Source organism: Ornithodoros turicata, chromosome 2 (genome assembly GCF_037126465.1).
Source record: "Ornithodoros turicata isolate Travis chromosome 2, ASM3712646v1, whole genome shotgun sequence".
Lineage (NCBI taxonomy): Eukaryota > Metazoa > Arthropoda > Arachnida > Ixodida > Argasidae > Ornithodoros > Ornithodoros turicata.
In genome coordinates, this window is record NC_088202.1 from 58,882,760 (window position 1) to 58,908,668 (window position 25,909).

Genomic DNA, 25,909 nt, shown 5'->3' on the forward strand with positions numbered 1-25,909 from the left:
GCGACGACTACGCCCATATCAGGAACAGCGAAGTGAACAAGTGAGTTCATTCACGTGTGCCTTCAGTTTCTGTTATCAGTAAAGTTACATATCATAATTTATACACTGTCCATGGCACATCCAGGAAATTTCGGTATGTCACCTACAAACAGTTTACCAGGCGGCTGAGGGGACCATTAGGAAAGCACTGCAGAAAAGTCATCAAAGCATGTGCTGTACATACCATAAGGAGAAACTTTCCTTCTGAGGCATACAAAGGCTTTTGCCTTCTTGATGTGTGATGCAATAGGTGCTGTCTGACAACGTGTATGTTTATTCCCTTTCACTGAGATGAAGCTTTCACGTTTCTTTCAGGTACTTGTGCGCAGCATTGAATGCCTACCATCTTGACAGAAGTACACTGGATAGTTTGGCTGTGAACACTGCAAGATCACAACAGTATCCCTTTGATGCAATACAGGTCTGACACATACCCTTCTGGAGTAACCTGACAAACACTACCCAGTAAATTACATTCTAGAGACATCACAGCTTGTAAATAGTGCTTTATTGATCACTGTGTTTATGAAAGAACACACGAGTGATAGCAGTAAACAAACAAGGAAGGAGAACACCCCCGACTATGTCCATATCAATTTGCAAGTGCTTCACCTCCCACCAATCAGTAACGCAATGTATGCATGCCTTTTTTTTTTTTTTTTTCAGTGCAGAGGTGTTTGCTACAAACACGTTCCAATACATAAGCTATAAGAGAGCATAAGCTATCATCTTCCCTGTCAGATATCACATGAGTTCATGAGTTCATGCAAAACTCTTCTTTACCATCAGTATAAGAGCCTCAGGTGGGGACATGCCAATGTCTTCAACAGAGGCTTCTCTTCAAAGGCATCCCTATCATCATTGACTCTGCAAGCCTGTGAAGAAAAATTTGACCTTTTCTGTGCACTCCATCTCTGTAACCCTTTCTTAATTTCTCATTATAAATTTCCCATGTTTTCCCTCACACCCAGTCCAACTGCAGTCATTGGTGCGGGCTCAGGACTTTTGCAGACCGCTACTAGCTCATATCTTGCTTTCACTGTAGCTCATATCATGGCAGGTTGTCAGTATTTCACTCAGGAGACGATCTACATCGATCCTCTGCCAAGAAAAGGAAATATGGTCATGAATAAATGTCTTCCCTATACTCTTTATATCAAAACATGGTCACGCATGGCTATCATGGATGTTGATACATTACCTCCACTGTCTCCTAAATGACAGCTTGTTTGTATATGCCAGCTCATACTTCACCACATACTAAGCAGAAGCTCTGTATTTCCCTCAGAACTGGACCTACACCAATAAAGGTGGTTACAAATATGCTGCACCCACGGGTTTAGGGCAGCACATGCAGACTTGGCCGTAGCTTCAAGTTTTTTTCTTAACCCTCTATTACAAGATCCTCTTGTGGGCTACATACCTAGTTCTTGTTACCTTTTACGACATGTACCTTTTATGTCATTGTTGTAGATAGAATTCTTATAACAGAAAATTCAAGTACACAAAGCTCGTGTGATTAGTAGTACCACTCTCTGCTCTGCAACACGGCCGTGAGTTCTGATAATCCTACCTGTGTCACGACAGGGAGTCTGCAACCTTTCTGGTAGGTGTTGTAGATGAGATCGCTTGAACATTAATTGACTCGAGTAACCGGAGAACCTGGTCAACAGCAAATACAAGGTGTCATTTGAATCTGTGCGAACATAACAGGCTATGAACATACACCTTGGCTGCACCGGCCCCACTGAAAAGGATTGCGCCAGAATGCAAGATGTTCACTGCAGCCATCTTGTCCACCTCAGGCTGGCTTTTCCAAGATAAAGTGTGTTCACTTGGGCGCTCCGCTTTTGTAATGAGATGTGTGCCGCGAACGTCTGTGCCCAGTTTGCGCGATGCACCGCAAGTCCTGCATTTCTCGAACAGTTCTAATAGCGGAGCTCTGAATTTGACGTAATTCTTCTGGTCTGGTGAAGCAGAGGGCACAACACTACGAATTAGAAGAGTATTTAGTATCTGCGAACTTGTATCAGCAGGCTATGTACCATTCAAAACTGTCGTCTTCAGATTCCTGAAATGCCTCATCAGCTGGTTCCACCAGTGCTGAAGACATCGTCATATCATGCCCCTGCAAGGAATGCAGAATTTAAAATGTTAAAGGGACTCTGACGAGAAGGTCGACAAATCTTTCGTTTGCGTCTATTACGAAGGTATAATATGCCTCCAAGCCACACGCGAAATATTTGGACTGTGCGCGGCGGCAAAGTTTGCCAAACGGGGAGCTGAAAACCGGCTTCGCTTTTCCTCCTCGACTCGCGCAATCGGCGCCGAAATCTAGCCTCTTTGTAGTGGACATCCTCCAATTTCCGTGTGCGTGACGAAAGCACGAGGTCCATGTTTCATTGGGCGCCTGGACCGGAAGTTCTGTTGTTAGTGAGTTTGTGAGAGCGGCGGCGTCCGTCCGGAAAGCGATCTTCAATATGGACGTCGAAGCAAGAAATGCGGAGACTTCGAGCCCGGAACTTTTTTCTGACGTTTCTGCGATCGGAAATTCTGCGTACTGAACAGCACGGTAGCCTTGCTTTCGAAACGTCGCCGATGCCGCGAATGCGAGACGAAGGCTCTACGAACATCGGTCACAGATGAAGCAAAGAGCATCAGTCGCCTGTCTTCGACTGACAGGCAAGCGATGAGCTTTTTAACGCACATTGTGATCGAACATGTAAACGTTCTCAGAAATTTCGTGTCCTGATATTTAATGCGCACTTGCTGTGGTGCCGGTGCGGCTGGTGTGTCAATGCCATAGGGGATCGAATGCTTGTGCTGCAAGGAGCTCGAAAACACTGCTGAATGACTGCAGTACGAGTGCATTACAACCCACAAAGATTTCCAACTTCTATGCTTCAATATGACTGTCCTGAAGGTGGCATGTTTTGAACTCCGTGGGCAGCGCGAACCTATGAGCGACTATACTGACAAGTAAGTCACATGTGTCCTTGTCGAACGATGTTAAAATTTGGGCGCTCAAAACTGCTTTTGTCCTGCATTAAAGTCGCTAAAAACTCCAGTAGAGGACGCAGCACATAAAAAGTCTATACAATACACAACTCTGAACTGGAGAAAAGCAATATAGGCAATTTTGTAATTGTCAGTGTGCTGTGTCCTGAGTCACCTTTTTATGTATTGCCCTGTGCATAGGGTTTTAGCGTACGTTTTTAGCGATATTGAGTGTTCTTGATTGTCGATTCAGTGAAAAGTAAAACAATGTTGGTCTCTAAAAGAACACAGCATGTGTAGTAATATATAGGGTGTGGGCAGGTAAACTGCAGTTGCTCTCAGGTACATGTGGAAATGACACTGCACACACACTGTACTGTAACCGGTTACTTATTTGCCTAAACTATATTTTATGCACATCTGTGTAGACGATACAGATACACTGTGTAACGCCAGTTTGCAAGGTGAGTATGGCACAAGCTTGGGGAAAACAAGAGCATGGTCATCCCAGCCTGTGAAGTGAAGAGGATCTGGCAAGCATTCCCCACAGAAACTGCCACAGGCTTCAAGTACCCAAGATCCTATAACTGGAGGTACCTCTTCGCACAGCTCGTCTATCGCATTTAAAATAATTCAGCATCTGTATTTAGGATGATTTATAGCTCTCAGGATGATGCATGGTTCATGAGTTCAATATGTTGTGTTGAAACACAACACTAGTTTTTTTTAATGAGTCTTGCGGGACGATAGATGAGCACTCCTTTCGTGACATTGTGTACCGTTGCTACAGTGAACAATTTCTTGAGCAAGACTGATGAACAAACGAAAAACCGAGTCTGTCTTCCAAATATGCATGTTCCTTGTGCCTTCCGTATTTGTTAAGTGACCCATGTTGGTGTCCCCCCTCATGTAATGCCTGCAATTGCCTTTGAGGTATATTCATAAATAAATAAATATCAAAACCGGAAAAAGATGTAACATCTATTGTAACACCTGTCCTCTCTTTGTGTGACTGACACATAAACATTCTCAGAAGCTATGTAGTCACACTTGCCTCATTGTGCCTAAAGCCTAGCTCCACCTCCTACATCATGTCCACATCTTCAATCTCCAAAGCAGTACAAGGCTAAAGTAATCAGCTACTACATAAAAAAAGGAGGAGGAGGAAAATAAAAGCTGGCCCATCTAAAATTCGAAAGAACCCTGGTGTTTTCACCGGGCTACTCACGGCTCAGTCCTGGATCAGATCCCGATGGAAAACAGCTTTTCTGAGCCTCAGTGATTGATTCCCTTGATTGTCCTGACTGTGAGGCACAACTCATTTGCTTGGTGGCAAGTGGGCTTGCATCTCATAGTGCGGTTTGGAATAAAGGGAGCAAGGAACGTCTCTCTACGGTCTTAAGAAGGATATCAACATTACCTGTCAAGGCACAGCATTTTATATCGCTTTCAGTAAGTACAACACTCCTCATAGCAGTTATTTACCATTCATGTTGGGAAAACATGCTGAAGTTAGCTCAGGCAGCGCATCCAGAACTGTGAGCCAGGTACATAGAGAGCACCAGGTAAGAGGGACAGCAACAGTGTCCAGTGAAGGCTCTCCAGGAATTTTGCGCAGGTCTGGGGGTCACACCTTTTAATAGTTTTGATGGAAAGCAGGGTGTGTGAAACACTGACCTCTGGTGGATGAATTCTTGTTATTTATAACCAGGTGCCCATGTTCTAATAATCTAGAAAAGAATTAGCTCTCTTGCAGGAAATTGCTAATGCATCTGAGTGTCTTTTGCGGAAACAGGTTGTAACTGCCTTTCTAACCACCCATCTTAGTTGCCCTAACAAAAGCAAATATCTAATGCTAGCACACCAATTGCTTTGAGCGTTCTCAGGCTTCTGAAATGGAGCTACCTCGTGCATACGCTGTGCCATGTCTGCAAGAACATGAATCAAATTGCCTTTATTTTTTAAATTGGCCCTTCAGTGCTTCATGTGACTGCAAGCATGGTATCCCCTAAACAATAGGCAATAAGAATGATTTCTGCAATGTATTGAGCTTTGTAAAACAACGACTTTATTTGAAAATATATTCCAAAAGCCGGGTGACAACCTCGTACTGTAACGTCCTTTACTGCAAACACCGCTCAACACAACGATTAAAAACAGAGCGTAAACGTTTTGCCGCCTATCCAGGTGGCATCATCAGTACAGTACAACAGAGGCCAAAGACGAGCACATCAGCCTATCTACGAGGTCATCATATGTATCCGATAGGGGACCACGGTTTGTATTACAGGCTGAAGCATCACGCCCGATAAAGCAGGACTCTAAGAACTTTCAGGGCCCCATCGCTAGTCATGTGCAAAGGTTACTGCACCATCAAAATTAAGTACATGTCCCTTAGGCCAGCAATGGTAGACTTATTCGGTCCTGGTTAGTAAAGCTAAGCATTAGTAGCCCTGGCAACGTCCCTTGTGTGCTCTTTTAGTCTTGTCCCACGTCTTTTTGTCTATCTCGCCAATGTAGGTTGCATCACATTCTATGCACTCAACTTGATATGCACAGTCAAAATGCCTCATGGGCACAGTGCCCTCCAAATGGCGTATGAAACACGTTGGGTGAAAGGAATGTGCACCACCGATTTGACTCCTTTGATGGTGTTTTTGATTGTTCTCTGTTGTAGGGATGATGCCACCTGGATTGGCAACGAAACGTTTACTCTCTTTGTTCTTAACTGTTGTGTTAAGCCGGTGTTCTCAGTAAAGGATTTTACATTATAAACTTTGTTTGAATGATTAGTGGTGAGCTTCATACCCTGGGCCACTACTCTATCAATTGCTTGTGGTAGTGTGGCAAAATGGAATAACAAGCCTTGTAAACAAATTACTTGGCAACATATTTATTTCTCTCTCATAAGTTGAACAACCCAGTGTGGCAATAGGTAACAGAGGGGCATGTAATCATACAAGACCGATCACCAAAAGGTCTTGCTTTTGACTAGATTAAAATGTGAAGCAATTGTAACATAACATAACATTGCTGCACGGTGGCGATGTGATAGGTTCTCCTCACAAGTTGTTGCCACGGCTGTGGTTAGTTGAGAAACTGCATATCCAGTTAATGGTAGCAGGATCAAATTTTAATTAGGCTAGTTTGGCCAACACGCGAGCATAAAGCACCGTGTCAAAAGCCCTTACAAAATAAAAAATACTGCATCTACGTGGACCCAGAAATCAAGACAGTTTAAAATGCTGTGAACGAATTCCACTACGTTAGTTTTGCATGAAAACTATTTTCTAAAACCATGCTAGAATTTAAAAAAAGAAATTGATAGACTCAACATGTTGACAATGTGCTAGTATATGATGTGCTCCATTAGTTTACAGGGAACCCTAAAAAGTGGAGCTGGTTAGTAGATAGAAGGAGCATAGTTGTCACCTCTTCTGAAGGCAGGAATTAGCTTGAGACCTATGTCCTCCACTCAGACACCTACCAAGCACCTCTCACACAGTTTAACACATCTTCGTTCCTGCTCTTTCACCTTCAAATGTTCATCGCTGTTGAGTGGTCTGTCATTCTTCTAATGCAGATTGGAATTGCAGGTGCATAATGCTCTGAAACAAAAGTGTTTGGTTTTAGTCCTCTTAATGCTTCTGAAAACGAAAGCAAACTTCACAGTGACTATTCTTCTGAAATGAGCAATTCCAGAATGAAAGCAAAAAATATATCTCGCCATATCATTGTACCCAACTGAGACCTGGCACTTGAATTGAATAATGGCAGTTGAAGAAGATGATGATGATGATGATGATGATTCAATTTAATGACGCATAAGCAACTCAGGCTATAAAATGCCAAAACCATGGTAAAACTGACTAGTTAAAAATCAGACGATTATACTAAATATTATCCTTGGCTGGTTGGTAAATTGAGATACAAACAAAAACATGATACGATAAAAATAAGCAGTTGAAGAAAAGGCAGAAACAATTGTTGGCATTGTGTGACTGATGTCGAGTTTGAAACACCATGTGTTGTATAATAACGTACACTAATATGATGTAGCACATAAAGTACAAAGATACACACACTCAATATGTGGTGAATATGTGAAACCAATATACACATACTTACCTTTCAAACTTTCTTGAAAAAGGCAGTCCAAGTCTGTCGGATTTGTCAGACTCGATACAAAGCCAAGTAAGCACAGTGTGGAATCTTTCGAAAGCAGAGGTGCAGCCACCTTCGTCATCTCAACGCTTCAGAGCGGCATAGCCTAGTAAGAAGCCATCAGAAGGACCACACAAAGGTTGAAAAAGCGGAGGGTTCTGTGGGATGCGTAAGAAAGCATACGCGTTACACAACAGCTACGAGAATGATCGGCTGCACTTGCATGGTTTTCAGCGCGTAGACTTGGAACTGAAAAATAAATGTGCTAACCTTGTTGAAACTACTTTTCCGTCAGGACCACACAAGAGCACACTTGGCTTCTTTACCGTGTATTCACACGAGCGTGTTTTCTGACGGCGCAGCGACTGAAGGAGCGAGAGGGGTAAATGATAAGGCGCTGAGGCTACGCCCTTTTGGAATGCCTACACAGATAGTGTTCCAATGTGCTGTCAGCTCAGATGTTGGGGAAGCCGGGGATAACGTTCGCGCTGGGGTTGAACGTTGCAGCATTAATTTTATGTGCACGGCGCTTGGTACACAATGGACGAAAGAAAGCGAAAATTGGTGGCTCTTGCTTTTTTCATTGCTGATAGTGAATGCTGCCACGAAAATAAGCGGTTAAAGAAGCTATGGACAACTGAATGGGTGCTGAGGAAAGAGTACGGTCTGCAAAATAGCCTTCAACGGGAGCTACGACACGAGGACCCATTGTCTACCGCAAGGTTTTGAGAATCGATGCGGTCACTCTTAAATACGCTCCGCTCCGCATAGCAAAGCGCAGAAGGAGAGTATAGAGGCCAATATGCGGGACATTATACTAGCCAGTGATCGTCTTTCCGTAACCCATCTGCAACAGGTTCATTCGAATTATGTGCGCTTAAACATGCCTCTAAATGCATAAAACGTTCGTAAATAAGAGTGAGCGGGAAAGAGTGTAGGAGAGAGTACTGTGAAAGCTGTGCGTCGTCGTTTTTTACCGTGACTCCGCAGCAGTCTGACGGTGTTGAGTGTGGTGTAAGGCAGAGACGGCTGTGGCGTAAAGGTCGCACCTTTCGAACACAGTAGAAACAGCTTCGCCGCGCCTAGCAGGTTCTGCGCCAATCATTACCGTGAATGATAGAGCTCCCACTTCTGACTGGAGGACAGAGTGGGGCGTACACCTTTTTGTGTCAATTGTGTGTGTGTGTGTGTGGTGGTTCTGCCGCACGTTCCGCTAAAGCAAGAAGCCTAACCTTGTCCTCTTTCTGCAGAAGGGAGGTCTTGCTCAACGGCCCATCTAATACTTTGCTCTCCCCGACGAACTCATGCACCCTCAACGCATCTCCACCCTTCATCCTCTATCCTCCATCCGTCTTGCTTTTGTTTTTCGGCTAGCTTGGCTAGCTTTGGTAGCTTCCAATTCCTCCGTTTCATTGGCCCCATTGTTTTAGGCGTTGGACAGGCTACGTTTTTGTCTCTACTACTCATTCCCAGTAAAACGTTCATCGCGTATACTGGTGGCATAGCGAGGCAAACAACCCTTATGATCTTTCCCGATTTTTTTTTTTTTTTTTTTGGGTGGGGGGGTACGTTACCGTCCCATACATACATATAAAATTATGGAACAAAACGAAATTCACGAATTGGTACTTTTTGCATATCGCGTTATATAGGAATCTCCCCTAGTGAATAATTATGAAATATGTCATGACAAACCTAGACGCTATCACGTAAACGTTGCATTTTCAGCACTATAGCTTTATCCAGGGGCAAAGCACGTTACTCTAAAGCGATGTGGCAGTTCCCAAACTGTGTGGCCGCGATGAATGGGAAACACGTAAGAATAGTGAAACCGCGGAAAACTTGCTCCCTTTATTACAACTGATTGTTCTCGTTGATGCTTGTCAGAACACAATGTATGTACACAGTAGCCCCGGCGAATGCACTGCATGACGTGATGATGACCCCGGGGTGCTACCATGTAGGCTTGTGTAATGACAGTCCTAAAATATTATACAATTACATGGTTAATTTATGATGCCAGACAACTATGAATATGCGTGACCCCAGAGTGGCCGGCTTGGGGATTCAATTTTTTCCCCCCTTTGTCTTACCCGGCGTGCGGCATACTGCTCACACATTTCTCGTTTTTCAACGAAACTGCTAGCGTCCTGGGCCGATACCTTTTGGTTTGGAACGCGAATGCTGCCAACTCGTTATTATTAATTAACAGCAAGTGACTGCGCCGTGAGTATGGGGACCCAAAAAGTGTTTTGATGTACACATCTACCGTTGCTTCGACATCCGGGTGTCTCTTTTCCATTTCAAGAGCGATCTTTTCCCACATGGCATGTTTCCTCGGTACATTTCGGTTTTTCTCATCGGCAAGCTTCCACAAGATCGGGTGTTGCTCTACCTGGTGTATTAGGTCAAAAATAATAGAGCTTGGAACATTGGCAACAGAGGGTGGCTTTTCTTTTTCGCTCCGTCCTCCTTCTGCGCGTCAGTCGTCAGATTCTGTGCCGCGCGAACAAACTATCCGTGTGGTTCTTTCTGACGGACGGAGCTGCTGAGCGCAGTGATGTTGCACAAGGCTTTGATATCTCGCCAAAAATACAATAAAAACGTGCGCGCTTCATAGATTCTGCTTCACGATAAGCTCCGCCCGCGACCGAATGGTTGGATGATTGCGTGATTATGCTGATACCTCCTTCAGTCGCTGCGCAGTCAAAAAATGCGCTCCTGTGAATACACGGTATCAACTTCCCAGCTGCCAGTGCCAGCTGTCCGCAGGAAGCAGAGGTTTCAGAGGAGAGGTTTCAGCAGAGAAATTGTAATTGGAATTACTGTTTACCGCTTTGGTGCCCGTGGTACAACCACCGGCATATTGCAGTTTAAAGGAGCAGTGCACAGACTTTTAGGAATTTTATTTCACTTCAGCCAGAAGCACAGCGGAGCAATGTAATTTGAATTCCTGTTACCACTACGGTGCCAGTGGTACAACCGCCCGCATATTGTAGTTTGAAGGGGCGGTGCACACGCTTTTAGGAATTTTATTTAAAGTTGTGCCAGAAGCACAACGGCATAATGTAATTTGAATTACTGTTTACCGCTTTTGTGCCAGCGGTACAACCACCGGCATATTGTAGATTAAAGGGGCAGTGCACACAGTTTTTCTATTTTTTGTTCAATTTCATTTAAAGGGGCACAAGTGTGGGAAAATATTCCAGCACGAAAGATGTCGTTACTTCGACACCGACACAAAAGTGGAAAAATTATATTTCTAAACATTCGATTGCGCTTAGCATCAGAATTTGTGAAATTCAGGAAGATCGTCACATCAGTCTGCATGATTAACAAGTAACTAAAAGGAATAACGCAAGAAAAATTTTCTCATAGTTGCCCTTTCGCTTACCTTATGACCGGATTATGTGAGGGATAGGGCAACTCTGAGAAGGCTGAACAGGAGAGTGATATAAAAAGCAGAACCTGTGCAGTAAAATTATTGGTTCGTGAGTTAGGGTTGTGTGTTGTGTCGTCTTTGTTAGCTCCCCGATTCTGGGGTTTTGAGCCATTTTTGAAGCATCACCGAACTGAGATACAGGAGTAGCAGACGCCGGACGTTTGACCGATTCGACCACTGGGTGAGCGGAGGCACAGAGCAGCTGACTGCGCCACTCGGAATGTCGTGTCGGTTTCTCGTCCTCCATGGTTTCCCTCAAGTTCATTGAAACACTTGTACCAAATGTTCATGCGCGCGCGGTTTAAACACTCCGCGCACACACAGCACACAGCGTTGTTGCGGCCATGTGGTTGCATTTGTCACCATCGTTAGGACGCTGTCAAGTTCCATTTGTTCACGTTGAGAGACCTGAATCTCCGGAGAGCCCGAGTAATCCTCGAAAGAGGGGCACGTCCAACAGTCAAGCCTCGGTACATTGCCTTCCTAACCAGCTCTTACCCTTGGTGGTGGTGGTGGTGGTGGTGGTGGTGGTGATGGAAAGGCTTGCCGTAGTCTGACACGCTTGGCAACGCAGGGTTCTTTGCCCACGTCGACACAAGTACATTAAAATCTTGATAAAAAAAGCGACATATTAGCCACGTTTACATGAATTGGACAGAAGCGGATCGAGTTGGGTTGTCTAGTTGGACTCGCTCATGTAAGCGCTGTCGGGTCGTGTTGACTCCGCGTCGAGTCGAGTCAACCCAACAGCAGGGGCTAGGCTGACTCGACTCTACGCGCTCGGGCAAAGCTCGACGCTAGACTCGCTCGACGCTGCGATCGCCTCCGGTTGGAGTGAGATCATGTGAACAGCGTCGGGTCGGGTCCCACTGAATCCGCTAGTAAATTCGACGCGCTCCTGTAGAGTTCATGTAAACGAGGCTATTGACTACGCGTGACGATGAGAATGTCAGCTGCCCAATTGCACATACCAATTCATACTTTCGCAATAAGACTTTCATAAAGTTTCTGGGCTGCCTTCCTCCTCTATCACCCAGTAATAATTCAGATAGAAAATAGAAAGAACTAATAAATTAGGAGTTAACGCTTAACGCTTGCCAGTGCAAGGAGCAGATTCATTCTCATATTATGACATAGGTAACGTGTACAATCTATGCACATTAGTCCAACCACGAGTTTTGAGGCCTCGCGGCGGCGGCGACCAGCGTGTCATTTGTTTGCCAAAGAGTGAGATTTGAATGCGAAAGGTGAAGATAGTCCCAGCACCAGGTATTGTAGGCCAGGAGCACCAAGGAGGTGCAGCCTAGTTTCAATGCCAAGCCTGGTAGAAGAAAATCGTCGTCCTGTAGGTCAGCAAAATCGGCTACGAACTCGCTGATGGGAGTGGCGGTGGGAAGTAAAAATCCAAAGTTGGAGCAGTACACGAAAGGCGTCAGCAGGTAGTCAGGGTGGATCTAACAAGGATAAAAGAGGGGTTAACTATGAGAAAGGTAAGTATGGCACGAACAAAAATACGCGAACAACAATTTATCTGCAGTGCACTTCTTCCGTAGCATGTTCTTTTTGTTATTTTTACTTTTTTTAATCGCGTCTGAAGCACCTTCCATGCACAGTTGCGGGTTGGCTTTGGTGTAGACGATCGCGCTGTAAACATTCCTTGACGCGTACGAGATTCGGATGGATATTTGTACCAAACTGGTCGTCATTATCGACACAAGACAAGATCCATAGCCGTAGAAAACGTGCTGCCTGTTATTGGTTTCGAGTGGTTTCTTGCTCAAGTAAGCATCATTGTGCTTCCTTTACCGAAAGTTTTTATCATTAAAAAGCGTCGCTTCTTGTTGTCACACCATATTAATGCCAGTGGTCTGGGTACAGGACTGAACAGGAGTAATCATTTGTGCTGGTCCTGAGTTTGCCGGTTAGAGGACGCACGAAAGCTATTCACACAAACAGGTATTTCGCGCCACTTTTAAGAGAGTCTTCTCAAAGCAGCCGTTCGTCAGAATTTAAATATTTATTTTACATACTTCTAAGCGTCCTTGGAAACTGCGTTGAAGCCACGCCATTAAATTAAGCCGTCTGTACCGCATTTGAATAAATAGCGAATCACCAGATCATGGCACAGGCTTTGAAAGTGAGTAATCATGACCACTATCTCCATAGACGAATGCAGCCATATCAGCGCATGGAGCTACCCTGTTGTGGCATTCCTTATGCAACGCTGCTTTCGATCCCTAGCTCTGAGCCTCCGTGTCATCCGCTCCGTTCTTTTATGTGTTACTCAACCACACGCAGTGGGCCATGTGGACGCGTAACACTTAGGCACCCCGCTTGGTGACCTCCTGGTGACAGAGTACCGACATCCTAGCTTGGAGACACCACAACGCAGGCGAACAATAATGACGCAACGCGAGTAATTGCGCACCTTGCGCCTCTTTCGTGTGGTTCATTTGCGGTTTCCCGCCGCATCACACAAAATAGGCGAAGTTGCAACTGTCACGGTATTTCTGGTTACCTTTGCCAATCGTGAAGCACAACATAGGAGAGGCGTGAAGACAACGATGTTGTTCAAAGAGTCATTGATCTCAGCCATTACGAGTGCGGTGAGGACAACCACAAGTTGCAGCCCAAACGGAGACTGCACGAGACGTCTTGGAAGCATGCCCTCAATGTACTCCAGCAGGTCGAAGACCAGAATCAACTTCATCACGCATATCCCTGCTCCGATAGTAATTACCAGCGCCCAGGACAGATGTTTTACAGAATTGCGTAGCCTGAGATCCCAGTTGTTTTCTTCCATGTCTGACCATTCTGCGTCATCAAAGCAAACTGTGATCGTGTACACTGCCAGGAATGCTATCAATACTGCCATGCTTTCGGATGTAGCAACGGCCGATGGCGCTTCGTTTTCCAACGAATTATTTATGTGGCGAACGGTTGTGTACAAGGCGAAGACGATTATGACCGCAAGAACGAGCAGCTCTGGGCGCTTGATGGGACCGAGCTCCTCTAGACGTCGGTAAATGACATCTTGAAACGCTCGCCGAGTTATGTGGTCGTTCACCATGCTCTCTGTTAAGTAACACGTAGTCAGAATGATCCACAGTAGAAGCGCGCACAACACGGTCAGTGGCATGTGACAGACGAACCAGTTATACAGGGTGAGGTTGTGGTAGTTATATATTTCCGCCAATAGTGCCTTCACGAAGATGCTCGCTCCGCAACCGAACACGGATCCCATGCTGCCGAGGACAGCCGAGAAGCTGATACCAATGAGGAGCTTCTTCCGCACAGAGAAGAATTCGTGCAAGATGTGGATCACATCGGGTATCACTATGTCGCTGTCGATTAGAAATCGAGCTTCCATGATCGGAGTACCGATGCGAGGAGGAGCGGCTGATGGACGTCTTTTCCTTATGTCCATGGTGCGGAGTTCGAGAATGTGGCAGAGCCGGTTGTCCTGTACGTGCTGGATGGCCTCCATGGCGATAGGAAGAAGCACTGCAGCTGTGCGCACAGCGCTGGTCCACATGGATACGATTACAGCGGTCATTACGAAGCCTCCGATGACGAAGCCAGTCTTGGCGCCGAGCATCAGGAGAAGGGTCAGGATGAGCCGCTTATGCAGGTGAGTGTTCTCTACCTCGTTCATTACCATGGCATACCTGAAAGCAGAATCACTACGTGTCGTGCAATGACTCAAGCGTGCAACATATAATCTGTGGCGTGTTATCGCGGCAGAGCTTACACGGGATAACAGTCACGGAAAAGACAACTCGTATAAGATAATGCGGCCAACAGAAAAAGATACAGTGTCGACAGAGAAACTAGAGATCAAGGTAGTTGTGCGCTAGTCACCGACACAGATTACCAAGAATTTCACTTGACTCCAGGCTATTGGAAAAAAAATCCCTACACGTGTTACCCCTTTGTCTTCTATTGCGTGAGTGTATTGCACGCAGACCGCCATCTTAATAAATAATTTTAGCATTGCGTACGCAAGCACATGCAAAAACGTTGCCTGCGCAAGAAAATAACGTATTTCACACTGCGAATGCTCCGTACGCAACACAATTTTAGCGCCAGTGCTCTTTTCCGAATTCAGCGTGCGTACGCTATAGGCTGCTTGGTTGCTAGTCTTGTGGCAGGCGAGATAGCCTGAGACCAACACATCGACACATGGAGACCATAGAACGCTCATAATACCTTGAAACTAATATGGGGACGAGGGGCATCTCAACAACTGAGCCGCCATGATAGATACGATAGCCCTAACGCGTTACGAACTGTATATTCTACAAGCTCCGCACGCCGTTACCTCAAGTCGCAGGAACCACGTTAGAGGAACCACGTGACGAAGTGTCTGTCTACTCGCAAGGCAGCAATAAGGGAGTGTTTGTAGACAGGCGCGGGTCGAAAATTAGAAACCATGTGCGGCTCAACCTTGGAATATTACCAAGTTACTTTTAACTTGTAACTGTAACTAATTACTTTTGTGGGTAACTAGTTACAGTAACTAGTTACGTTTCTAGAGAAGTAGCTTTTAACTAGTTACTATTTCTGTGAATGTAACTGCAAAATGTAACTAGTTACTCGAATAACTGTCCTTCCTTTTTTTTCTTTACCCCACCTTCCCCTACTTCCCCCTAACAGTGTCTTCCTTCCTTTTATTCGTAATCGGTATGTGCCCCGTGCCTTGGGCCCTTGACCAAGCAGGGAATTCCAGCTTTGCTAACAGAAATTAGTTGGAAATTAGTGACCCTCAACGGTCAGAGTGAGTCATATGTGAGTAACAGTGTCACTGCCCTTGCACGGGATCCTGCCTCCTGTGGATATGGACAAGAAAATGCTTGTGCACAAAGAGAAACTTTCCGGTCAGCTCACTTGTCCTCCGACCAGTGCAATGGATAATCCCGCTTCGGTTGTTGCTATCATAAGCTTCCGTGCCCGCTCTATCAAGCAACCTTCGAGTTTTTGTCATGGAAGGACGAGAATAATTTAATTGCAAAATGCACGCTATGGGATAAGATGTACTCAGCAAACAGGACGTCAACCTCAAACCTGAAAAAGCATCTTGAGGCGAGCTCCTTGTTCTTGTGTATGTCTCTCTCCCTGTACAGTACGAGACGCGTGCTTGTCACCGTGCTCTTATTTTTCACCGCGATGCGCCAGGTTGCATGCACATGTCGTATTTTTCCGTGTGGGATAACCGCGTATTAACTTATACTGCTTCTGGTTAAGTGCAAGACAACTTTTATTGCACTTAAGTAAATGTAAATAAATCTATGTTTTTAACAATTGTATCACCCTCTCATGGTTATCATTTTTATAAAAAGTAACTGTAATGTAACTAAGTTACTTGCTCTCAGTAATTGTAACTAGTTACTCGCCCAAGAAAGTAACTATAATTGTAAATTAGTTACTATTTTTGGCAGATAAACTAACTGTAACGCAGTTACTTTTTACAAGTAACTTACCCAAGACTGAATATTACCCCGTTATTTGGGAAAGGGACGAATGAGGTCGTTCCGCGGATAATAGGGGAGAGAGGGGAAGCGGACAGCTGACCTACTTGCATTGCGTATACCCTTTCCTTCCGGGATAGCACTTCGCACACGGAACCCCTTGGATTGGATCGAACACCAGGAATGCAGAGACGGAGTGGCTTCACGCATTGAAAGGCCGTGGCGGTACCGACCATTGTGGCTCCCAGTCTTGGACGTTGGGCACAAGGGTACCCTACCACATATCGTTCCGTGTAGAACAACGTGCCAGAGGAACATAATGCATTCTGGACAGGTCCTGGCCTAGCGTCATTGCAAGCGTCATCACACCCGTGACAAAAAAATGGCGGCCAAACCATTTGTAAGCAACTCCACTGCCGTTTATGCGCGTCGTTCTGTAACGTCTCTCGACCTATACCAATAAGTTTTATCCAATATATACGCGCAGCTAACAACTCTGCTTCCGCATGTGGATTTACATACAGGGTGTGTGCCCTAAAAGGTCAGACACGTTTTCGCTCGTGACGCGATAACTACTTGACTGACAGACTTCCGGTGTCACACAGTAAAGAATTTATGCCAGAGAAACCTACGAACAAAACTCTTCACTGTGTGGCAGCGGAAGTCTGTCCGTGTCGTATCGTGTCACGCACGAAAATGTGACTGACATTTTAGAGTACATTTTGCTCGCGATTCACAACGATGTGATAACGACGGCGGTGCTAAGGTTCACTCAGCCGATGTCATGCACTGAGAATCCGCAGGAATAAGCTACTACGTGGAGCAAGAAGCACCGTGTAACTTACAGCAGCAAAATACGTTCATTTTATGTTGCCAAGGAAATGTTGGTCTGTGCCAAAACGGAACAAACAAGGTTACATGACCTGAAGGTGATGTTTCCTGTGACGTGGGGACAGAACAAGGTGGCGATTTTGGCACAAGCGACCGGCTGAGGGTGGTTACGAAGTCGCAACCTTGAGTGACCCCTGTGACGTTGGGAGAAGGCGTCGCCTCCTCACAAACCCTTTGCTTTCCCCCATTTTCTCCCGACTTTTCTTCTAGCCTCTCTTTATGATCTCTAGTACGACGGAGACAGTCAAAGTAACAACAATAATACGGCTTTGTCGTAACGTGTAACGGCTAAGTCGTTTGCAGTCATATGCTTCCTTAGTGCATACTGTATCGTCAGTTCTTTTAGTGCAAGTGCATCAATAGGGAGTTGTTTCAAAGTTGTCATATGGCATCAAAATGGTTTGCATGAGTGTGCACAATGCTGTACTGAAACTGCTCGTACACAATAGTCTAGTCGCTATACTCTCACTCGCTAATAAAGGGCTAGCATTTTCCCTGGACACCGTTAGCCGTAGCCGTAGCGTTGCCGTGCCTCAAGTTCAGAAACAGGGGGAGAAAATTGCGCCGTGGTTAGTTTATTGGACCAGTGTACCCTATCTTGTGATCAACACCACACACCACTGCTATGAACGCAAAGCCGCCCCGAAAACATATTACTTACCCGATGTACATCAGCGTCGTCTCTGAAATGTAGTATTCAAGGAGCTGGGCTATATCGATGCGCACGAAGCACGGTAGAAGAAATAATGGGATCCAAGATACGATGGCAGGTGGAAGGGACTGCAAGAAAATAATGCAAGAAGTTGAAGAGCGTGTTGGTTAGCACTGAACATGGTAAAGAACACACGGAAATGAACGCTGTCCGTATCTATCCCAGTTTCTGTGCGTTCTTTACCATGTCCAGTGCAAGAAAATGTGATTCTTCAAGGTGTTGGTGTACTTCAGTAAGCTGTTCAAAACTTGTGAAAATTTCGGTTAGCCAATACAGCAAATTTACACCGTATTTTCTCGGAAAACGGTAACCAACGAGATATTTTACTTTATTTTCGGTCCAGCGAAAGAAATACGAATCACGTGAAGTGCTTAACAAAAAAAATTTGACCCTCCCACGATTATTTTCTCACATGCTGCAACCAATTAATCCTTCCTTACCTCCCAAAGACGAAATCTTTATGGTTGGGGATAGAGCCCTGCACCATCCGCGGATGGAAGCGGATATCCGCAAGATACTTGCGGATTCGGATGAAAATTTAGCACTTTCTGGCGGTGTGCGGATCGGATGCGGATGGCTCGATGTTGGATGCGGATGTGAAGGCAACGGATCGGTAGCGGATCGGATGCGGATATACCGCGTGCTGTAATTTTTCCACCTGTACTTTATTGGTATTGCGCGCCGACAGCGAGCGCATGCATGCTCGGGTTCACCTTTGACCATGCACGGCCAAGACGGGAGAGGAGGTTTGATGAAAGGTTTACCTTTGCTTGTCGTCGTGAGTCCTTCCGTGACAGCATGGAGGCATCCGAAATTATACCAACATGCTTCCGGCGGTCTTTACGCGTCCTTCGAAACGTGCGGATTTTGCGGATCAGATACGGATGTTGCGTTTTGCTCAGCGGATCGGATGCGGATGTAAACAGTTGTGTATGCTGCGGATAACGTGTGCGCGGATGTGGGTCGGATGCGGATGCCAAAAATCTTATCCGCGCAGGGCTCTAGTTGGGGAAACCCCTCAGCAGTTCGCTGGGAGGCAACATTTGAAGGGTAGGCATCACGTTAAGGAGTTATCTGCTTTCGGTTCTCCGGAAAAGATAATAGAAATCCTCTACATTATATCTGTTCCCTCCGTATCGTTACTGTGGTCACTTTACAGTACTATTTGACGTGCGCTTACTTCGAATAGCCAGAAGAAGACCATGTTGAGGACGACGTAGGCACAGTGATTTCTCGGAGACCTTGTTCGGATGAGCGGTATCAGGACGATGGGGATAACATACATGCTGAAGACACGCACGTAGAAAGTGGCTGTCTGGAACCGACGCTGTGGACTGTGCTGAGCCAAGTCCTGGAGCGAAACCTCCTCCGGTGTTGAAAATTGGCCAATCATCTACGTTATGTACTCCTGCGCCATAGATTGAATTTCCTGAGGTCCCCTGGGGCACACGGCGTAGCATGTTACACCTAACGTTCTTAAGTATACGCTCCTGCTTGCTCGGAATTACGTGAGAATTCCTGTGTGTAGAGCATTCGCCTCCTCTCCTCTCCTCTAATGTTCATCGCTGTGGCTGATTTTCTGGGACCAGTACACACGTGAACGTTCGACCCATTGCGATGTGCTCCATCCATTGTGTCCCACACTTCCTGACCGGAGTTGTGTATGGCACGTATGCTATGTAGAGGTCGAATTTCCGTTGAGGAACAGATACAAAAAGAAGAGGATGACAAAAGTAGCCGCCAGTTTACAAAACGTGTACGTTCTGTTGTTGAAATTCGCTTATCGCAATGAATGCGAGCACGTTACCGTAAGTTTCGTCGAAAAGAGAAAAATCCGGTGATCCGGTGAAAGTGCACTGAAGGAAATGCCTTAGAACGGGAGCCGCCGTATTTCGAACAGAGACCCAAGCAGCACAATGTACTGAAAGTCGAGTGCAATAGGGGTGGACGGGTAGGTGGAAGGCCTTGAACAGACTCGTGAAACTAAAGAACATTCATAAGACACATACCGTCCACCCCTATTGCACTCGACTTTCAGTACATTGTGCTTCTGGGGAGTGTTCTATTGGGCACAGTTATCATCGGCAGTGTACTAAAGGGACGGGTTGTTATGGGTGGGCTGAAGAACAGTATAAGGCACTGTTAGTGAACTCTTGCGTTGACGGTGAAGTCCAGGCACAGGCCCCTGGGACTAAGGTGAACAACGTTCGTCTTTGGAGCGTTTTGTCTGGGAGGCGAAATCGGTTTGTGCAGAATCCGCCTGTCTATATCACGTGTATTACATATTGTGACGTGGGATGACAGATACGACTATCCATATAACGCTAACGTACCAACACTTCTAGCTTAGTAGATATTGAGAGTTTAGAATTATGCGTAAGAGACTACGACACAAAATCAGAGCGATGCCTTACCTGATGAGATGGTTCGGGAAGATGTTGAAATAGAACAAACAAAAGTCTTCTGCTGCCAGTGCAGCTCAAACATTGGCAAGATTTGGAAGAAATAATGTGCTACGGTGCTGATACAACACGCAGAATGCGCAGTGACTGTCTCGCGAGGTATCGGAACGGGGCGATCCGCGTGTCCACGAGGTGAGGTCAAAGGCGGTGCCGCTGATAATAGTAATGGTGCCGTAATGTTACGCGTTTGTCTCCCTAGTGTGGCGACATGCTGCACGTGCCGCAGGGTAGGACTACGGATAATTTCGACCACCTAGGTAAACTGTAACTGTAACGCAGTTACTTTTTACAAGTAACTTAGCCAAGACTGCAAGAATGAAACAAAAAAGGCGGCTAATTAAGCTCGCAAAGATTTAATAGCAGAGTGACTGGAGCCGACCTAAGTGTGTGATGCGTTCCTACGACAGTGCTCGTGTGTGTGTGTTTACTGCAGTGTTGTGTGTAACACCGTTACGGTAATCGATACTAGAGAGTTTTAGTATACCGGCCATAGGCTACCGGTGGGGCCGGTATTGACGTCATGCCTTCTCTGCGCAAGCGCGAGCGGAATACCGGCCTCCCGGTCCTACCGGCCGCCGGTCGGAGGGGCGAAATACCGCGGAGCCTACCGCCAGCGTACCGCTCGCTTCACCGGCGAGATCAACAGCAGCGCCGCCGCTCTCCTTCCCGTCTCCGTGCGTCGCTACCGGTGAAATGTCGCGGTAGAGTCGCGCTATACTAAACGAGCCTGTTATACCGGAGCCGGGGACTGCGGTAAGCAAGTCCACCGGTAGCCGCGGTAGCCTACCGGGCACCGGTAGCGGTATACTAAAACTCTATACTATTTTCGGTATTGAAGTGCGGACCGTGATACTCGGTATCGTCAAAGTATTACAAATTTACGGTGACGCGATTTCGGTGTCGTTACCGATTTACCGCTACCGTTACCGAGTATTGAGGAACCGTGGCACGGTCCCTCAATACTCTTTCTGGTCAGGAAACTCCCGCGAAAAGTTCGCTTGGGGCGTCCCGACGACACGTGGCGGCGCATCGTCGCTCGGGAGGAGACTTTCGTATGGGAGGAGACTTTCGTGTCCGCCGCTGCCTGCGCGTATCGATTGCATGTGTTTCTGTGGGTGTTTGGAAGTGAGAACTTTTTCTTTTTTGGTGCTTGCGTTTTGCGTGCGTAAACAGAGGTTCATTTTTTTAAATATCCTTGAAATGTACTGCAATCTTTGCACCCTGTTCGTGTGTAAGAATGATCTACACAGATGAAGGAGACTGATACGAGCATTTTGGAATGACTATATTCCTCGGAGCCTTAACTTTACGAGAAGTGAATGAAAGTATTTTTTTCTTTGTCTACAAAACAGCAATGACTTGGTATACGGGAATAAATACAAACCATTCGCTAATAGCCTTATTGGAGGTGTACAGCGATGAGCGTGATTTGTGGAGCATCAAACACTATAAGAACCGTAAAATTTTCAAATGATAGGTCTTTTAACCTGATGTCAATACAATAACATTTCTTATGGTACAACTTGCGAGGAAAGATGCAGCAGTAAACGAAGTTAGTTAATACCCGTTTACTCGTTTACGCACCCGTTTACATGCCGGCTTATATATTCGTTTTTGCTGAATCGGAAGCGGGGAGAGGGAGGGATGATGTTTTCACCCCCCCCTTTTTACCTTTTCATTTTTCTTTTTCCTTTCTGATCTGCAATACGTGAAATTTTTATGCGGCCTATACACTACAGACTCTAGAGCTCGTTCATGGCCGTGTATAGTGCTACAAAATATCGTTTCTTTGGCTTCATCGTTACTTTCAAGCGAAAGACTGACTCATTAAATTTTCTGCATTTCTCCTTACTTATCTCTTTCCGGTTATTATATTTATTTGTCACCAGATACTGCAACGTTTTTCTTGTAAATGTAGTTCTTGGCCAGTCCTAAAATTTATTTACGAGCTATGAGAACAGTGGCCGCTCCCACATGAAACTTCATTCTGTAGCAGCACACGCCGCTACAATTTTATCATTTTAAATAGTTTGTTCATTGGAACGTCCTGGAACTGATCTGACTGATACGCCGAGGCTATCTCCAACGCGATAAATTTGACACCTGAATCTCGTCAGCCAATTTCTATAGCTGAAAAGTGCTATTAGGGCCACACTTCAGTAAGCGGAAATTCTATCCTGTTAATTTAGTAACCCGGCTTAAATCATGTTGGAATCTCCTTATTACAACTGGTTGGTCAGTCAGTCCAAGCCGCAAAAATAGTAGGAATACTTGAAGGGTTCCTCAGAAATATTATCATGGGATAATCATGTGCATTATGTTTAAAGGGAACGCATGAGAGCCATTGCTATCTTAAGTCGACACATCTTCCCAAAGTGTGTAAAGATATCGACAATACGTTAATAGTGTAATATAGATCAGTTATTGTCAACCACATCGAAAAACAACATAAGTTTATTTCTTCACCGAAAACGATCGAGTCATGCGATTTATAGCATGTGTATCCCCCGTCTCTCATACCACCAGAGACGACTTTCAGATGATCATGATTATAACGCAGGATTTCTATAAGTTAATAACCCGTTCCTTCTGTTTATGCGGGTGAGCAATGATTCGTCTTTGTCTACATTTAAAACTAGCGATCGATGTGCCTTGGATCTGCATTGCCCACTTTGTTTTCGTTCAATAGCAAATTTTTTGATGTATGGTATACAATTCTGTCAAAGTGTCCTTGATCCATATGACACTATCACGCGCCAACTCTTTTTGTCCGGCGACGTTGAACTCAATCCAGACCCTCCAAAGCAGGACGCGCACGCAAAACAGCTGGACGCAATGTTAGAACTATTACAAGAGCTAAATACACGATCTTCTGTACTAGACGACGGACAGTCTGAACTACTGGCTACTCTGAAATGAGTTCAAGATTCACAGAAGGACATTGCAGAGAAACTTTCAAGTATCAGTTTACGATTAGATACAGTTGAAGGTAGAACATCTGAAGTTGACAGCTTGAAATCTGAATTAGCAAAGCTTCGGGAAGAGAATGTTTCCGTTAAAGCTTGTCTTATCGACCTCGAGGACAGGTCCCGACGTAACAATTTAGTTTTTCGTGGCGTTCCGGATGTTAATAATGAGAGCTGGGCGGAATCAGAAAACAAAGTTCTGTCCATCCTAGAAGAGCAGTTCGGGCTGAAAATCGAAGGTAGTACTATAGAACGCGCTCACAGAATAGGCATGTATAAACCAAGCAACAGTAGCCCGATTATTGTCAAGTTCACCTCGTTTAAAAGTCGAGACCTCATCTTGCAGTCCAAGCAACAAAATGCAAGTACCGTAACTGTAGCTCCTGATTTTTCTCTTGGCACACGCACTGCTCGCAGAGAGTTAGTGGAATATGGGAAGACATTAGGTGTTGTGTTTAAACTGCGATATAACAAACTGTACGCCAACGGAAAGTGCTTTGTATACGATCCGGCTTCTGATAGTGTCCAAGAGGTTCTGAGCTATGACAAAGGGAATGTGCCCCACAGTTCATTGCGTGATGTCCAGGTATCCTCTGTGCTTCCTGGCCCCACCCCAACGCAGCCATAGGAATTACTAACTGTCAGACGACGGTCAAGCGAAGACCGTATTTCTCTGTTGTATACCAATATTCGCAGTATCATCAGACACCGTGATGAGTTGTGTTCCATCATCGATTCCTGTCAGGCTGACATAATTTTCTTAACAGAAACATGGCTGTCTTCCAAAATTCAAAACAGTGAACTGTTCCACTGTGAAAAAAGCTATAATGTTTATCGCGATGATAGAGGTCAAAGAATGGGCGGCGGTGTCCTCATCGCAGTTTCAACACAGATAAAATCTCAGTTGATTGATATACTATGCCCCTTAGAAATGGTTTGGGTCAGTGTGGTCAGCAAGCACAGGATGATCATATTTGGTATATGTTATAAGCCGCCATCATATGGTAACACATTTGTTAGCCAATTACATGATGTACTAAATCTGGTAGCAATTCGTTTTCCACGGCAACCCATTGTTCTTGTTGGGGATTTTAATGATCCTTTAAGTAACTGGTTAGCTCACGATACGCAAACTATGTCATCGTCTAGTGAGTGTATTAGTTTTTTAGAACTCTGCAGGACCTTTAATCTTACGCAGATGGTTACTGAGCCTACCAGGGTATCGCACACAACGTCTAACATTCTTGATCTATTGCTAACTACGAATCCTGACCTTGTTAGTGGAATTTCAAACTTTGACGGACCCAGTGACCACCCGATGCTGCACTTTTACGTTAACACCTCAGTGGAACACCTAGACCGCAGAAAGACGATTCGTAATTACAAAAGAGCCAATTTCACAGCCATCAATAATGAGCTATGTACTTACCTTGATCACTACTTAGCTAACTTCTCATCACGTTCGGTCGAAGCCAACTGGCAGTTATTTAAAAACAAAGTCATGTGGTTAATCGACATCTATTCCTGTGCTCGTTGTTTCTACACGTGCACAGGCGCCTTGGTATAATAGAACCCTAAGATGACTGTGTAACCGTAAGAAACGGGCGTTTAGGAGAGCAAAGTTGTCTCGTGGTACGTCAGAGTTTGAAGCCTATCATATTGCGCTGAGTGAGTATAAGTTTGCTTTGTGCGAAGCCAAAGCGAATTTTTTCAACAACACACTACCAGACATGTTAATACACAATCCAAATCAATTTTGGAACTTTGTTAATAACAAAGATAACGCAGACATTTTTTTATGTTCCTCAGAAGGTGATGTTCCCCAGTCTCAGTGTGCAGAAGTATTTAATACCGTGTTTATAAATGTTTTTTCATCAATCTCAAACGGAGCTTTGCCGCATTTAGATCAACATAATTATGTCGTGGATCCTATAGCTATTGATGTCTACGGTGTCATCAATAACTAACAACCTCAAGCTGTCATCCAGTAGTGGTCATGACAGTATCAATACCAAGTTCCTAAAGAACACGGCAACATATTCAGCGGTATTCCTTGCTCGTATTTTCATCCAATCACTCGAAAGTGGCTATCTTCCGGCCGACTGGAAAATTGGGAAGGTCATTCCCTTGTTTAAATCTGGTGACAAACTGTGCGCTACTAACTACCGCCCCATCTCACTGACCAGTATTTCATGCAAAATAATGGAGCACATTGTTTATTCACACGTAGTCAAGCACCTCGAATCTAACTCATTTTTTCATCACAGCCAACACGGGTTCAGAAAACATTACTCATGTGAAACCCAGCTGGTGTCTTTCATTAACGATCTCCAGAAGGCCTTGGATCGTGGTTTTAACACGGATTGCATATTCATTGATTTCTCTAAAGCATTTGATAAGGTCAGTCACGTACTTCTACTTCATCAGCTACACGCGATTAATATCGATAATAATGTTATCGCCTGGATCCAATCGTTCTTAACCAACCGTCATCAATACGTTCTAGCTAACAACAGCACGTCAAGCCTAGTTTCTGTTCTGTCCGGGGTACCACAAGGATCGGTTCTCGGTCCATTGCTTTTTTTAATTTACATTAATGATCTCCCCGGCCTTTTTTCATGTTCTGTACGTCTTTACGCTGACGACTGTGTTTTATATCGTGAAATAACAGAACCTTCAGATTCCATGCAATTACAGTCAGATCTGAACATACTACAGTCATGGTGCTCCACGTGGCATATGGAACTAAATCTCACTAAATGTAAACA

General features: G+C 45.1%; 1 protein-coding gene and 1 long non-coding RNA gene across 2 annotated transcripts; both read right to left on the reverse strand.

The window, feature by feature from the left end:
• Positions 1–5,923: 5,923 nt before the first annotated feature.
• LOC135383563 (uncharacterized) lies at positions 5,924–7,555 on the reverse strand. The gene is made up of 3 exons (XR_010419940.1): positions 7,471–7,555; positions 7,165–7,358; positions 5,924–6,644 (listed from the first exon to the last, which is right to left on the reverse strand). It is a non-coding gene; the product is annotated as an uncharacterized LOC135383563 (long non-coding RNA).
• Positions 7,556–11,736: 4,181 nt separating this feature from the next.
• On the reverse strand, positions 11,737–20,310 carry LOC135383564 (Na(+)/citrate cotransporter-like). Its single transcript, XM_064612975.1, has 5 exons — positions 20,128–20,310; positions 18,894–19,121; positions 17,663–17,781; positions 13,161–14,310; positions 11,737–12,096 (listed from the first exon to the last, which is right to left on the reverse strand). Exons 2-5 carry the CDS (start codon positions 19,104–19,106, stop codon positions 11,803–11,805), a joined length of 1,776 nt encoding a protein of 591 aa, XP_064469045.1. The 5' UTR covers positions 19,107–19,121; positions 20,128–20,310; the 3' UTR covers positions 11,737–11,802.
• Between the last annotated feature and the right edge of the window lie 5,599 nt (positions 20,311–25,909).